The sequence below is a fragment of the Mauremys reevesii genome, linkage group 1, assembly GCF_016161935.1.
Source record: "Mauremys reevesii isolate NIE-2019 linkage group 1, ASM1616193v1, whole genome shotgun sequence".
In the NCBI taxonomy this organism is placed as follows: Eukaryota; Metazoa; Chordata; order Testudines; family Geoemydidae; genus Mauremys; species Mauremys reevesii.
In genome coordinates this window covers 48,200,805-48,216,775 of record NC_052623.1, presented here as the reverse complement: position 1 = coordinate 48,216,775, position 15,971 = coordinate 48,200,805, and the positions used below count along the sequence as shown (strand labels likewise).

The following is a 15,971-nucleotide window of genomic DNA, read 5'->3' as shown; positions in this document are numbered from 1 at the left end:
CAGTACACATTTCTGAACAGAAATTGTTTCATCTTCATGCTACAGAATTTTCAGTCTTACTGCAGTGTGATCTAGTGGCTGCATTGATTGCAGATATTCAATTTCTAAAGGAAGAAGACCTTTCAGAGAAGGTTTACAGAAATGTGTAGATCCATCAGTTGCTCGTCGAGGGGTTTGTGCAGCTATGTTGTTCCACTCACTTGTGATTGATTTTTCAATTTAGGGACCTGATCCTGCATCCACTGAAGTCAGGCCTAAAGTGTTAACTGGAAGCCTATGGAAATCTATAGCAACAATGTCCAAGCTGTAGCCTGGCCATCACTTGAGGCCTTCAGGGGCAACTGTGTAATGGAAAAAAAAATGTGTATTTAATTATGAACTGAGACTGTGTTCTCTAAGCCATGCCCTGAGATTGTAAATCTGTGTCTGACACACTCTGTTGCTATGAAGGGGAAGTATGGTGCACTGCTTCTCCTCAGTCCCAGGAGTAGCTCTAGAGTGAGCTTCAGCTGGGAGCACACCTAGCAGCTTCTGTCCTTGCTATCCACATCCACCTCTGTGGCCACCTGATGAATCACATAGGAAGGAGGAGAGAATAGCCTTGGCTGCTCCAGTTCCTGCTTCCCTTCCAGGCTAGGGAGCCCCAAGGAGAGCAAGATACATCTGACTCTGCCTGAGCCTAGTGAAGGAATGAGCTAAGAATATCTCTCCTCCCCTACAGACGTAGGAAGCCTGGATGAGAGGAAAAGCTGAGAACTCCCTATCAGTTATGATTCCCTGATTCTCTGCTCCAGCACAAGTTAAAGCAGTACTGGTTGGATGTGGAGCAAAGGGCAGAAAATCTGCCACTGAGTATTGACTGTGGCCCCTTTCCCTTTTTGAAATAATATGTTTGACCCTCAAACTGAAAAGATTGGACATTGTAGCATGGTTCTGGTGGTTTAACATGTCTTTTCCCAAAAAATTAATTGGCTGGCTGTGGTTGAAGACAAAAACTGATTGTAATATTATTTTCTTATTTGTGTTAGCCCCAATTCTTACCTTTACCACTCACCGCGAATAGCTGAGATAGGTGTTGGGGAACTCCAGGTGAGTTGGAGAAACAAGTGGAAACCCAAAGGAGCTGCTGTGCACAGCAGTCTTGCTCTCCTCTCACCTGTGGTGGACTGGGCAGGATTTGAGTTTTAAGACCAACAACTCCTCTCATTGAAGTCAGTTGCAAAACTTCTACCGTCTCCAGTGGGACCAGGATTTGCCCCTTAGGACAGATGTTGAATTCTTGGTCAGTCAGGAGTTCAGAATTCTTGAAAATCCGTGAGATAGTTTCCTTTTATTCTTTTTGAGGGAGATGAGAGAATTAAATCACACTGTTATCCCATTTTCTGATCCCTTTGTGTCCTGCGCCCACACTCCTCTTTTTGTACCTTTTCTCCCAGTCTCATGTGCTTAGAACCCCATCTCTGACCTAGCCCACCAGGCCTCCACTGTCTCCTCCTTTAATTCCCTTCACAAAATTCATCTCTTCCAAAAGGCCTATAAACCTCAGATCTCCCCTCTTAATTCCCAACCTCCCATGGAAGTGTTAACAAAGAGACAACTGAAAATAATAAACACCAAATAAAATTGAAAAAGGTAATAAAAAATCAAAGGACTCAGAAGATGCATGTTAAACCGCACCACCCAATCACATGGCTTTTCATTTCCTCCGATGCTCTTCCTTTGTACATCATCCACTGGGACGGAAAGTTCTTCAGCGTGCAGAAACAATGAGTCTGACTCCCGTGCTTACATCAATGTAAACAGAGAGTGGGTCCACTGAAGCAAATGCTTTGGAACAAGTTGATAAATTAATTGGTAATATGTCACCAGGACCAGATGGTATTCACCCCAAAGTTCTGAAGGAACTCAAATATGAAATCGCAGAACCACTAACTGTGGTATGTAACCTATCACTTAAATCAGCCTCTTTACCAGATGACTGGAGGATAGTAATACAATGCCCATTTTTTAAAAAGGCTCCAAAGATGACACTGGCAATTACAAGTCAAAAAGCATAACGTCAGTAGCAGGCAAACTGGTTGAAACTATATTAAAGAACAGAATTATCAGACACATAAATGAACACAATTTGCTGGGAAAGAATCAACAACGCTTTTGTAAAGAGAAATCGTTCTTCATCAATCTTTTAGTATTTTCTGAGGGGTTCAACAAACGTGGACAAGATCAACAAACAAATGGCTCTAGTGTACTTGGACTTTCATAAAGCCTTTGACAACGTCTCTCATCAAAGTCTCTTAAGCAAAGTAAACAGTTAGGGGTTAAAAGGAAAGATTCCTCATGTATCAGTAACTGGTTAAAAAATAGGAAATGGAGGTGGGAATAAATGGTCAGTTTTCACAGTGGAGAGAGATAAACAACGGGGTCCCCCAAGGATCTGTACTGGGACCAGTGCTGTTCAACATATTCATAAATGATCTGGAAAATGGGGTAAACAGTGAGGTTGCAAAATTTGCAGATGATACAAATTACTCAAAATAGTTAAATCCAAAGCTGACTGCAAAGACTTACAAAGGGATCTCACAAAATTGGGTGACTGGACAACAAAATGGCAGATGAAATTCAGTGTTTGATAAATACAAAGTAATGCCCATTGGAAAACATAATTCCTACTATACATACAAAATGATGGGATCTAAATTAGCTGTTACCACTCAACAAAGAGATTTTAGAGTCATCGTGGATTTCTCTGAGAACATCTGCTCAATGTGCAGCAGCAGTCAAAGAAGCTAACGGAATGTTAGGAACCATTAGGAAGGGGATAAACAATGAGACAGAAAATATCATAATGCCACTAGATACATCCATTGAACTCCCTCACCTTGAATTCTGTGTGCAGTGCTGGACGCCCCATCTCAAAAAAGATATATTGGAATTGAAAAAAGTACAGGGAAGGGCAGCAAAAGTGATTAGGGATATGGAACAACTTCCATATGAGAGGAGGTTCATCTTAGAAAAAAATGACCAAGAGTGAATATGATAGAAGTCTATAAAATCTTGAACTGGTTGGAGCAATTGAATAAGTGTTTTTTACCCCTTCACATAACACAAGAACCAGTGGTCACCTAATGAAATTAGTAGGCAGCAGGTTTAAAACAAACATAAGGAGGCACTTCTTCTTCAAGTAGTGTCCCTGTGGGTGCTCTCATGCCCTTGATTTTAAGGCCCAGCTTGACAAAGCCCTGGCTGGGATGATTTAATTGGGGTTGGTCCTGCTTTGAGCAGGGGGTGGACTAGATGACCTCCTGAGGTCTCTTCCAACCCTAATCTATGATTCTATGATTACAATAACCCATACTTTGGCAAAGACCTTTTCCCAAGTCAGGGATGATGGAATCAGTCCTGGTACCACTCCTCCCCGGATTTGCCTCCGCAGTGGCCATACTAGGATCCTTGGGCAGCATATTGGCAGCAATTTGCCAGATCTTCAGCTCCACTGCACCATGAAACCATCAAACCCCTGACATAAGGAGGCCTTTGAAGAACAGGAGCCTAGGGCAGACAAGGAGTCTATCCCTCAAACCCCTATTTTGTCTTCGTCTCTGGATGAGGTAGTCATTCCTCCACCTCCATCGATGGCTGATGATTTTTATCTGTTCCAGGACCTTGTGAAGAGGGTGGTGGACTCCACCCAGTTGCCTCTTGAGGAAGTTAAAATTCATATCACAATCTCCTGCACACTGTGCAATCATCACCCACCCAGATTGCACTACCCATTAGTGAAGTGCTACTGGGTCCAGCAAAGACTGTGTGGCAAGCTCCTGCCATCCTACCGCCAACGTGTAAAAGGGCAGATAAGAAATGTTATGTTCCTCCCAGGAATTCAGAATTTTGTTTTTCCATCCCTCCATTCATGATTGTCCCTAATGACAGACAGACAAATAGAGGGGAACAACAATAGGTGATGTGTATATACAAGTCAACTTGATTCACTGTAAACAGAATGGCAGAAATGGGTATTTAAGGGTTTGTCTACACTGCAATAAAAAAAACCATGAGCCCGAGTCAGCTGACCTGGTCCAGCTAGGGCTTTGGGTCGCTTATTGCAATGTAGGTGTAACCCGAGAGGAACAAATGTGGACAAGGAAGGGGTCTTACAGACAGGTTCATAGAGGTTGTACCAAGCTGAGGCGACTGTGTGGCTTGCAGGCAATTGTGTGAGAGGCTGACAGGTAGGATCAGTGTCAAAGTGAGGGGGACAGAGGAATTGAATAATTCAATTGTCATTGCACATTTTATTTATTCACAATGAACAAATAAAGAGCACAATCACAAGCAAAAGCATTTAGTTTGAGATTCTTGGGAACATACAGAGAATTCACCTTAATTTAAATTATAAGGTTGACTTAATCATAACCAATGTCATGGGCAGCGGGTGGGCCCTTCCTTCAGAGAGGCTAGCCCCCCAGCCCTGCCCCTTTCGCAGGAGCTTCCCCCCTGCCCCCCGCGGCTAGAGCCCTAAATCATCCTCCTCCTCCCCTCCCAGAGGAGCCTTGGGGTGGTTGCAACCCTGAGCCCCCCGCTGCTGGAGGGGTCATGGGCCGGTCCCAGCCACACCGGCCAGTCAGCCCAAGCCCCTCCCCCCCACTACTGGAGGAGCTCCAGGTTGGCCCCAGCTGCAATGACCTGAGTTGCCCCAGCCCCAGGCTGCCCCAAGCCGTGCTGGCTGCCCTGAGCCCCCAGCTGTGCCAGTGCACCTCCCTTCCCTGACACTGAGCTTTTTATATGCACCATGCAAGTTCAAGGGAGGTGGAGGAGGCAGTATCTGTTACTCAGCTTCCCATGTTCTTCAATAATCCCCCTGGAGTCCAGGGAGATTACTGATGAACCCAGGAAGCTGAATAGCAGATACCACCTCCTCAGCTGCCCCAGAACCTGAATAGCACATAATAGTAAGTAAAAAGTAAAAACCCGCAATCTGGCATCCCGTGGCAGCAGCTGTGAAGCCTTCCCTGGCCTATTATACCTGCTGGCTATGATAACCATTAATTAAGTTGACAAGACTGTAAAATAATTATATTTAAATTTCTATTTAATTTGTTCTCAGACTGTTCTGTATGTTAAGAATACTTCACCAAGGCAAAATTCAACAGTGAAGGCAAAAAACACAGCATAAAATATCAAAAGCACAAATATTAGGAAATGTATATGAGTCCTCATCCTGCAATGCTTGCACTAAGTCCTACTTGTATGAGTAGTCCATCTGAGGTCATTGGGAATATTCACGTAAGTAAGGAATACTAGTATGTGCAAGGATGGCAGGATCATGCAAGGACTGAAGGAGCAAACCCAAGGCAAAGAAACAAGGTAATTAGGAAGGTATTTTGCCAGTACTGTTTGTTTGTTTGTTTATGTTACATTTCAGCCTTTGGGTTTATAATAGGCTATAGAGATTTCCCCTCCTTAGATAAGCATCACACATCAAAACTAGCCATATGGTGCAAGCATTTCTAATCTGAAAGCAGGAATGAGAGATCACAAATAGACTAGAACTGATTCTCAGACTGGAATTTGTTTACTTCCTGTTCTATTGAGTGGCAAAGTATCCATAAAAGCCATAAGTGCTTTAGCACTCAGTATATTTTAATCTCTGTTGCAGTTCTGTCTCTCCAGAAATAGGAGACCAGATGAGAGATATGAAATATCGGGACATGGGGGGGCGCTGGAAAAATTGGTGGGGGCTGCGCACCCACCGGCAGCTCCCTGCCCCCCACCGCACCAGCTAACCTTCGCCTCCCCTGAGCGGGCTGCCACATCCTGCTTCTCCCCCCTCCCATCATACAGCTGATTCGCGCAAGCCTGGGAGGAAGAGGGAAGGAGGAGGAATGTGGTGTGCTTGGGGAAGAGGCGGGGCCAGGGCAAGGATTTGGGGAGGGATCCAATGGGGCAGGGAGGGGCGGAGTCGGGGCAGGGCTGGAGCTGAGTTGGGGGCACGAGCCCCCTCCACCTGTGCGCCAGAGTGCAAAATATTAGGACAATTCGCAACCCGACTGAACATCAGTCAGGACGTGGGACAAACAAGTAAATATTGGGACAGTCCCGATAAAATCGGGACGTCTGGTCACCCTACTCCAGAAATAGTGTGGAGGATTTAACATCCAACAACTGATGGATGAATTCAGGAATGCCTACCTGAAACCAGTGCTAATAAGGGACAAGTTGTTGCTAACTATGGTTGCACTGTTGATATGGCCACCTATAAACAAATCAAATAATGAGAGACCAAGGAGTACTCCAGGTGTTACAGGAAGTTCCACTAGCTGTTTTCCCTCCAGAATCAGAATCAATACTGCATTAAAAAAAGAACTAGATAAGTTTATGGAGGCTATTAGTCAGGATGGGCAGAGATGGTGTCCCTAGCCTCTGTTTGCCAGAAGCTGGAAATAGGTGACAGGGATGGATCACTTGATGATTACCTGTTCTGCGCATTCCCTCTGAAGCACCTGGCATTGGCCGCTGTTGAAAGAGAGGATACTGGGCTAGATGGATCATTGGTCCATAGATAGATCCAGTATGGCTGTTCTTATGTTCTCAATCATGATCCAATGCCTCTGCATGGTTTGAGGACTGTTTTTCTACTGAAGTGTAAAATTAAGGTCCTGACCACCAAGTGTAACTAAAAATCCTACAGTACTTATCACAAGCCTAAATTCAGAGTCTATATTCTTTTTACACTCCATGCATATCTAAATTCACTCTCTACATCTACCTAAATTCCCCTGATGTTTCAGATACACACAATGTTCTTCACTTCTTCCTGAAATTGTTGAGCAGTGGTGTTGCATAGTTAAATCAAATATGCCTGCATTTCAGTGGTGAGCCTGCTTTTCCATTTGTGTGAGTCTGTGTATATGCACACCAAGATCCTACTCTGATAGGTACCATTGGATGCCGTAGAGATGTAAATAAATAAGAGGAGTGTGTGTGTGTCTGTCTGTCTGTATGTATGTATGTATGTGTGCATGCGTGCGCGTGTGTGTATGTGGGTATTTTGCATAAAATACAAGATAATGTGGGAAAAAGGTTTATAAGATTAAGTATGGAATGGGAACATCATTCACGAATACTGCGAGAACAAATGAGTTTTTCAGCTCCTCCCAAAGAAGTTCTGATAAAGCCCTTACACCACACCTCACCATCACATATCCTGTATATGTCACATTTATAGAAAAACACATGTAGTTAAATATTTTTATAGCAATTATTGTTTGTATCCCTCCAACCTGTAGTGAGGTCTCCTAGTTACCATTAGCCTAAATGTACAAGGTTCAGAAGGGAGACAAAAAAACTCTAAATATTACCTAAAATAGATTGTCTATAAATAGCACTGCCATGACTTTAAGTAAATTTATCTTGGAGCCTTCCAGAGCTAGACATGAGTGCTGGACCCCATTGGAATTCTGGAAATAACTCTGTCCAAACTATAATGCTTTTGTTGCTAATCCTGCAAGGATGTGAGATATTAGAAGGTATGAAAAACTTGTCATGGGGACGGGTGTGAATCTGGCCCATCCTGGGTCTCAGGTAGGAGACATTTTGGGAGGATATTCCATATTTAAGTGGGAGAAGGCTGAAACATTTCTGTGGCCAATTGATGAATTTTTTAAATGACAGCTATTTGAAGCTGCTCAGAGATCTGGAATGTTCAAATGAGTCCTGAAGGATTAGGTGGCAAAGGGCAAGAAAGATGGTCAACTGTTTACATCACATGGCTCTACGTATGTGGATCTATACCTGTTTGGATAGGTGGATTCACAGATTTATATCAATAGTGGTCTTAGCAATAAGGTTTGATTTGCGTGTGTACTTCTAAAACATTTTGACATCCTTTGGAATGAGAGGGATGATACCAATGTAAAGTATCGTTACCATTTATTTATTATAGGCCTGATCCAAATCCCAGTGAAGTCAATGAGATTATTTTCATTGACTTCTATAGGCTTTGGATCGGGCCCTTTATGCCTATTTAATAATGTTGTCACCTACTTATTCTTTTCAAACAACCACCTACTCACTATGACATGGAGCTGATCCATCCCTTAATTATTTCTGTTTCTTCATAGGCAGGAATGGTGCTGAGATGTGGATACTTCTGGCTTGGTTTATTTCTGGTGCCCACTGCGTGCCTTGTTAAAGATGTGGCATGGAGAGCGTAAGTTTAAAGGATACAACAGTAATTATATTTGTTGTAGAAATCATTCTTCATCTATTGTTTATTCAGTTCCATTTCTTTCAATCACACAACTACTAACACTTTATCAAAATGCTAAATTATAGTGACATTCATGCAAGAATATTTATAGAATTTAACTCAAAAGCTGTGTGAGTTCATCATCTGTAATAACACAAGCAATATAAGTGGATTAATAGCCAAGATATCCATGAAGTACTTTCCAAGGATACATTGTGCTCAATAAAGTTCTTTCTTGTTGTGATTATTTGCATTGTATACTTCTAACAGGCCAATTGCTTCAGGCCCCAAAGGTGTCCTGTCTGCATTAAAGGGGGCCAAAACTTTATTCATTTTGGCTAGTTATCCAAAGAGTGGAACGTAACGGTACATTAATTTGTAGGCAGAGAAACAGTGGCTCTCTGTATAGATAATTATTTTGTATTTTGTCTGGCCGTTTCATTTTAAGTCTGTTTGTCTTGCAAACACTCACTGGCTTGTCGGCTACTCTGAGGCCTCTCCTTCCTCAGTGAGGCTTCCTGGACATACTTGGGACAGAGGACAATAGTCCTGGGACTTGACTGTTGGAGAAAAGCCCTAATGACTCTTTCCCTCACACAAGAAAGATCAAGTGTAGCTGAGAGTTGGAAGCATTGAGGAAAGTAAAAGACTCAAAGAATTTAGAGATGAAAGAAACTGATTTCATCATCTACTCCATCTCCTTGCAAAGCAGGATTGCTTTTTATTGTAGAATTACTGGTGTTTTTGTCTAGTCTAGTTTTAAATGTCTCAAGCTATCAGGTTTCCACTTTTTCCCTTGGAAAATGTCATATTCCTGACCATTAAGATCTGTTAGGCTTTTTTTTCTTGATATTCAGCCTAAATTAAGTGATTCTCGTGGACTCAGAATATAGGTCGTGTTTTGTATCACTATATTAGCAGTGCCTTTCTGTTTGAAGAAGAAGAATGATGATCTGAAGAAAGGATTACCATTATGTTCCTTATTAAAGGTACTGCCATGTTTCATTATGTTCTACAGAAGAAGGCCCATACAGGGGCAGCTCTATGCTTTTTGCCACCCCAAGCACGGCAGTCAGGCAGCCTTCGGCGGTGTTTCTGTGGGAGGTCTGCCAGTCACGCGGATTCAGCGGCGGTTCTGCGGGTGGTCTGCTGGTCCCACGCCTTCGGCTACCTGCCGCCGAATTGCCACCGAAGCCGCGGGACCGGCGAACCTCCCACAGAAACACTGCCGAAGGCTGCCTGACTGCCGCCCTCAGGGCGACCGGCATGCCGCCCCCCGCGGCTTGCTGCCCCAGGCATGCACTTGCTGCGCTGGTGCCTGGAGCCGCCCCTGGGCCTAGGGTTCTTCCAGGCTTGGGGCTAGTATTCCAGATCCTCACTAGAGTGGAATAGGAGGATAGCAAGGTTAATATGTGATTTGTCACAAAGCCATAAGGTGAAAGCCTCATAACCTGTAATCTGTACAACCTGCATCACGCTCCTGACCAGCTGAGGAAATCTTCTTTTCAGGAGGAAGAGTAGAAGGTACAGAAGGAATCGAGGAAATACAGTAGAGAGTAAGACAACTTCCCCAACACTCACACACATGTCAAATGTCAATATAAGAGGATAAATCAGGCTACATGTATAGATACTGTAAATGTGTTTTTTGTGGGCTCAACACTAATGCAAAATTAAATTGTTATACTTGCCTACCAAAAATCAATAACAATTTTTTTTTAATATTTCCTTTCTCTCCATTAAAGTTCATTGGATCAACATTCATGAGCTGCATTACCATGCCTAGCGTTAATGTCAGTAATATAACATTTCCATTGGAGCCTGTTATAATTTAATATGGGCATTGTACTGCAGTGTTTTTGTTGTGTTCAGTTAGACTTCTCTGTTGAAAATGGTAGAACAAGTCCAACAATTACTGAGGCCAAAATGTCAAACTTGAATACCTAAAGTAAGGCATGTAAGTGGCCTGATTTTCACCTCTGAAATCTGGTCAGTTAATTAGTGTGACGAAGGCCCCAATCCTACACAGAGTTATGCATTGCTTAATTTTACCCACTTGGAACTCACTGGGACTACTCTCATGATTAAAGGTACATATGTACGTAACTGTTCGCAGGAGCTGGGCTTAAATATGGATTTAGGTGTCTAATATTAGCCAGCTGATTTTGAAAATGTTTGTCTAGACAGTTAGTGCAGGTCAAACTTGTGTCCTCAAGTTGCCCTCTCTTCTTATCAGTGCTCAGGCTAAAGCATTGTAAAATCTTATAAAGGGCCAGTCATCAGAAACGATTAGTCATTAAATGTCTATTACTGACTTAGCCTGAATAATTCTTCTTTGTATATTTTTTAGTGAGATTTCAGCAACAGTGTCTTTTCACTAGTTCAGACCAGGAATGTAAATAGATTGTGAAGCTCACTAGACAAATATAGATTGATTTACTGGGTATTGTCCAACAGATTTTAAACAGGAGGCCCCTATCAATGTTAAGCAAGGAATCTGTTCTCCCAAACAAGATTTTTTTTAGACGTTGCTGTAAAATTAACACCATTAACATTTAAACTAGGATAAATGAAATGACACAGCTATCAGCACTACCATATGTAAGGAGTAAAGGTCTGTTTCCTTTTCAAGAGGCTTGCCATGCAAAACTTGAGCTATGACCAAAGCCCTGGAAATTAGAGGGACTAGACAGATTTTTTCTGCAGCAGGGACTAAATGCTGCTGTCTATAATTTAGCAGAATCTATTGTCAGACATAAAATTCCAGAAGCTCTGGCTTTTCTTGGTCATGGAGTTTACCCCTTTCAGTTCCTTTTGGACATGAAACATATGTCCACAGAAAGGGCATTCCTGTGACCCAAAAGACATATGCTAAATTTCAGTACGGAATGCTGCCAGAACAGAGTAAGTGCAGAGTACAGTTTACATCTGGTAGAATACTGAAAGGGACAAGAACAAGTATATTTCCAGACCCATGCAAATCTTTTTATTTCTAAACCGGGACACAATCCCATTCTAGAAATGTGTAATGTTGGCAAGTTTCAGCTAGTTTTATATTTCCTTTGTTATGTAGGCTACAGTTGTCAACAGACCTCTTATCTCCCATGTTCCCTGCAGCTCTGTGCCTGAAACCTCTTTACTGAATCAAGAAAATGTGGAAAATTTTCCTTTCTTTTCAGAAAGAGGAGGAAGCTTACTATTAAGTTCTTGGCTGTAATATCACATTGTTAACTTGGACTCAATTTCCTGATTTCAGCTTTGGTAAAGATACAGGGGTTGTTTCTTTCTTATAAAAGTCCAAATTCTGCAACTCTTACTGCTGGGGGATTGCTGCATCAAAATATTAAAAATTCTATACCAAAACTTTAAAAACTCTGCATCCAATATTTTAAAATTCTTCATATTTTAATTATCAAAATGACATAATATAATCCTGTCAGTTTCAATTATTTTGGTAATTTATTTCAAAATACCTGTCAGCAACTATGTCTGTAACAATGCAGACAAAAAAAATTCAGGATTTTTTTTTTTTTACATATAGATACCTTTCTATGCATATTAATACAGAACGTTGAGTAATTCATTTAAACTACAATACAGAAACGTATTTCCTGTACCTCTCAGAAGCAGTAGAAAGGCTTGGTGGAGTCAAGGGTAATGGAGAAGTTGAGGGAAGAAGCCTGGGAGCAAACCTGGAGGGTTGTTGCGTGAGGGTGGGAGAAGTATGGAGCAGGGAGGTTTGTGGGGGGAGGATTGTTAGGGAGTTGGGGAGCCTACCCCATGCAGACATTGGCTGACCCCTTGCCTCTCCAATTCAGTCAGGCACATCTGCCCCCGTTCCCGTGTGTCCCTGCACTCCCTATCCCTTGTCTCCATGTGGCCCTGCAGCCCCCCTCCCATTCAGCCAGTGGCTCAATGCTGTCACCCCACTAGCTCCTGAGCCTGCACCCCATTCTGTGACCTCCCCAGCAGCCCTGTGTGCCCCATTCTGTCCGTCCAGTGCCTCCTCACTGGGCCCTGCTGTGAGAGCAGTTTCTTTGGCTGGCTGCCCTCTCTTCTGGCACCTGGTGGGCAAAATCTGTAATTGCAGCATCTCTCCAGCAGAATCTATATTCTGAAGAGAAACAAATCTGCAGGGGAAGCTAACTCTGTGCATGCACAGTGGTGCAGAATTCCCCCAGGAGTAAACTCTTCTAATAAGAAGCTCTTCCCCTAAGGTAGTGAGGCTCCACACCACTCTGAACCCGGGGGTGTGTCTAAAATGCTCGGTTAAGCCCTGAATGTTCTTCTGTTCTACTCTCTTAACATTCTTACAGAAAACCTGTTTTTCTGCAGCACTTCTACTGCCTGGTAACCAATAATATGGAACAGGGGATTTCATAGTAATGAGAAATGATCCCAGTGCTAGGATATTTTGTGAAGTACAAGGCACAGCTGGGACCTGTCCCTTTCTTTTCCTGTTTCAAAGGTTCATTTCTGCCATTCTGAAAAAAGCAGTTGGGCAAAGTGCCTCTCCCAGCTCCCACTGAAGTCCATGGGAAGTTTGCCGTTGAATTCAATGAGAGCAGGGTAAGGCCCTGAAGAATAAGAGTTTCATTTTGTAGCACCTATTCTTTAGAAACACGTGGATGGATTATCATTAGCCGTTTACAAATACTAAATTCCCACCATTACTGTCTGTTTTAATGAGGTCCTTGCTCCAAGGAAATATCCAATAATATGACAATGACGTGGCTTCGTATCAGTACTTTCTAGATACCCAGCTAGGATGCCGTACCCACATAGTCCATCATTTTGTATTACTTCAAAATAACTTCGATGCTCTCAGACTTTAAGGCAACAATATTTTGCCATATGGTGAAATTTCTCAATGCATTGCTTGCTTTTACTGTACTTCACTAATTGGACTCTCTGTTGCTAAGGGCCCATTATGTTTACATCCTGGATTCAGTATTCACTCTGGGGAGAGAAAAGAAAAGCATCTCTCTAATCTCTTATGGTGAATGGAAACTTGAAAAGATGAACATGGAGTCTTCGAAGAGATTGGATAGTTTGTACTTTTCCAGATTTCTCTCTATATGAAAGTAAATCTGGAGGATTTGTAAAGTTCCAAATTTATACAGACATTAAAACTCCTCAAGTCTACAGTACTCGATATTGTCTCTTTAAAAGGCAGGAGATAAGTTCAAGGTCAATGTTTTAACATATTTAGTCAAATCAAGAAGAATGTGAAAGCAAAGTCAATTGGAAAGATTATAAGAGTTAATAGCCAAAGGCTTAAAGCAGGCTTTATCTCCTAAAAACTGTCCAGAGTTTCAGTTCTCAAAGAGGAGGATGAGTCTAATTATTAGTCTAAGTAGCCACAGTAACTTGAATCTAATTAATTTTTGTGCAGTTCTGAGTAATATAACATTCTTGAAACTATACAACTTTTAAAATGTTCCTGTTACTCTATTTTCATTGCCTATCAGTATATGTCCATGCTACCATTCAAGCTTTATCCCTCTCTTGATTTGGGTGTATTTATTTCTATTTTCAAGTATACTGCTAATGTATGTTAGTAGGACTGTATTCTTTAATACTATGTGAGTCTCCTTTTCCTTTCAGCCTCTCATACTCCTCTTCTCTAGCCCTTCGTTCTCTAGCTGCCTCTTCTTTTGTGTTCAGGTGCATGTTTAGGCCCACATTTGCAAAAGTGGCCATTCACTATGGGTGCCTCCACTTTTGAGACTTGGGGCCTGATCCTGCACCATTTATGTTACTGAGAGCCATGGCTGCTTAGTCAAACCATGGGAGCCTAAAATTGGGTATGCAAAATTAGAGGTCAGTTTTGAAAATGCTGTCCTTAAAAATAAGTAAATAAATAGCAGTACCTGTAGTATCAGCATGGACTTTTTGTCCACAGTAGTGAGTGTTTTTAGCAGGAGGAATAATGAAAATCACAGAATTAATAATATGAATGTATCTTGGTTACCTTTTAATGATGTGTACATCAATCAGTACCTCCCCATAATGCAGACAGATTAAAACTATGTTTTGGATTATTGGGTGTAAATTACGTCTCTCTATCTGCCTAGGATGTCTTTGCCATCTCTGGAATTGGAACATACCATTTTAATACTGAGGGGCAAATATTTTATCTTTTCAAGTCTATACTGGTGTCTCAGGCAACTTGACTCCATTTTGTTTCAAATGTATTTTGCTGTCATATATAAATCAATATTATCTCCTGGGATACTCTTTCTCCATTAAGTGACATAAAAGAGGAGGCTGAAACTGTCCATTGGAGAAAGATATTCCTGAATTTTTTTAATTACTTTGTGAATAGGGAGATAGAGAGCTAGAATCTCCCCTCACTTACACAAGCATAATTCAATAATTGAATGATGATGTAAGTGAGTCTTGAAACAAGGCCCAAGTCTCTTTATTCCAGAGACCCAAGCATGTATACATTTTAGTTATGCCTGTGGTACAAAAATTGTTCTTTACATGCCACACCCAAGGAAATAGGACACAGCCAGTTCTGTTACTTTATTTTTGGAAGCTGATTGGGGAGGGAAGCATCTTTTAAGTCTAACAAAATTGGAAATACTTGTGACTGGTTCCCCCTGGAGTGCCTCCGGGAACTGAGGTACCTCTGAGCCCTCTGACCCCCACAGCCTGGGCACCCTTTCACATTGTACTGCTGTGATAAGCTGCAAAGCCCTCCAGCCTCACTTCCACCAGCATTCACACAGATATGGACACACCCAGCTGCAGTTACACGAAGGCTATCTAACCACCAGCTTCCCAGCCTAGACCCCAGAGCAGTACCATCCTGCCCTGGTCAAATCTAGCCAGTATATGGGTTTAATACCCGGTCCGCCTCTCCCTCAATGTGAAGAGGACAATGCACACTTGGGGTAACCAAGCAGAGATTTTCCCCAAGCACCCCAGTCAAAGCTCACTGGTTTGGATTAAAACATAAAATAAACAGATTACCTAGAAAATAAACAAAAGATGCAAACTAAGCTTAATATACTAAATAGATTGTATATGAATTAGCAGAAACTCATCATAACTGATGGTACAGGCAGATTTATAGACTCTTAAGGCACACACTGCACAAGCTTGGGTGCTCAGATCTTCATACACAGGCTAGAAATCCCTTTAGCCTGGGTCCAGCACTTCCCCCAGTTCAGTCTTTGTTCCTCAGATGTTTCAGGAGTCCTCTAGTGTGGGGAGTGAAGCACCACAGATGATGTCACTCCCAGCCTTATATAGCTTTAGCATATGGCGGGAACCTTTTGTTTCAAAACTTGGTTCCCAGTGCGGTTTTGGAAAAATACTGATATCTCAAGATAGAGTCCAGAATCATGTGGCCTGGTCACATGTCCTTGTAGAGTCGTAGCAGCTATGACTTACAAGCTGTTTGGAGTGTTCCAGGAAGGCTCACCAGGTGGGAGATAAACTTCTCCTAAGGCCTATTGTTTTCCCTAATGGCTCATTGCCCTGAATAGGCCCTTCCCAACCAGCTATCTAGACAGAAAGCATCTTGCCTAGTGGGTGTCACGCAGGTATAACTACATTTGAAATACAGATAATAGTCAATATTCATAAATTCAGATGCAAAAATGATACATGCATACAAATAGGATAATCATATTCAGCAAATCATAACCTTTCCAATGACATCTCACACGGCTTATCTTACATAAAACACATCATAATTACGCTATAATCA

The 15,971-nt window shown here is 42.1% G+C and overlaps 1 protein-coding gene across 5 annotated transcripts in view; it reads left to right on the top strand.

Moving 5' to 3' along the window:
• The window catches only part of ATP8A2 (ATPase phospholipid transporting 8A2), a 541,088-nt gene that overhangs the window by 491,920 nt on the left and 33,197 nt on the right, over nucleotides 1-15,971 (top strand). For all 5 annotated transcript variants that reach the window (XM_039520497.1, XM_039520502.1, XM_039520500.1 and 2 more), the window contains one exon: nucleotides 8,121-8,209. In XM_039520497.1, coding sequence (XP_039376431.1) covers nucleotides 8,121-8,209 — 89 coding nt within the window. The remainder of the gene's footprint in view (nucleotides 1-8,120; nucleotides 8,210-15,971) is intronic.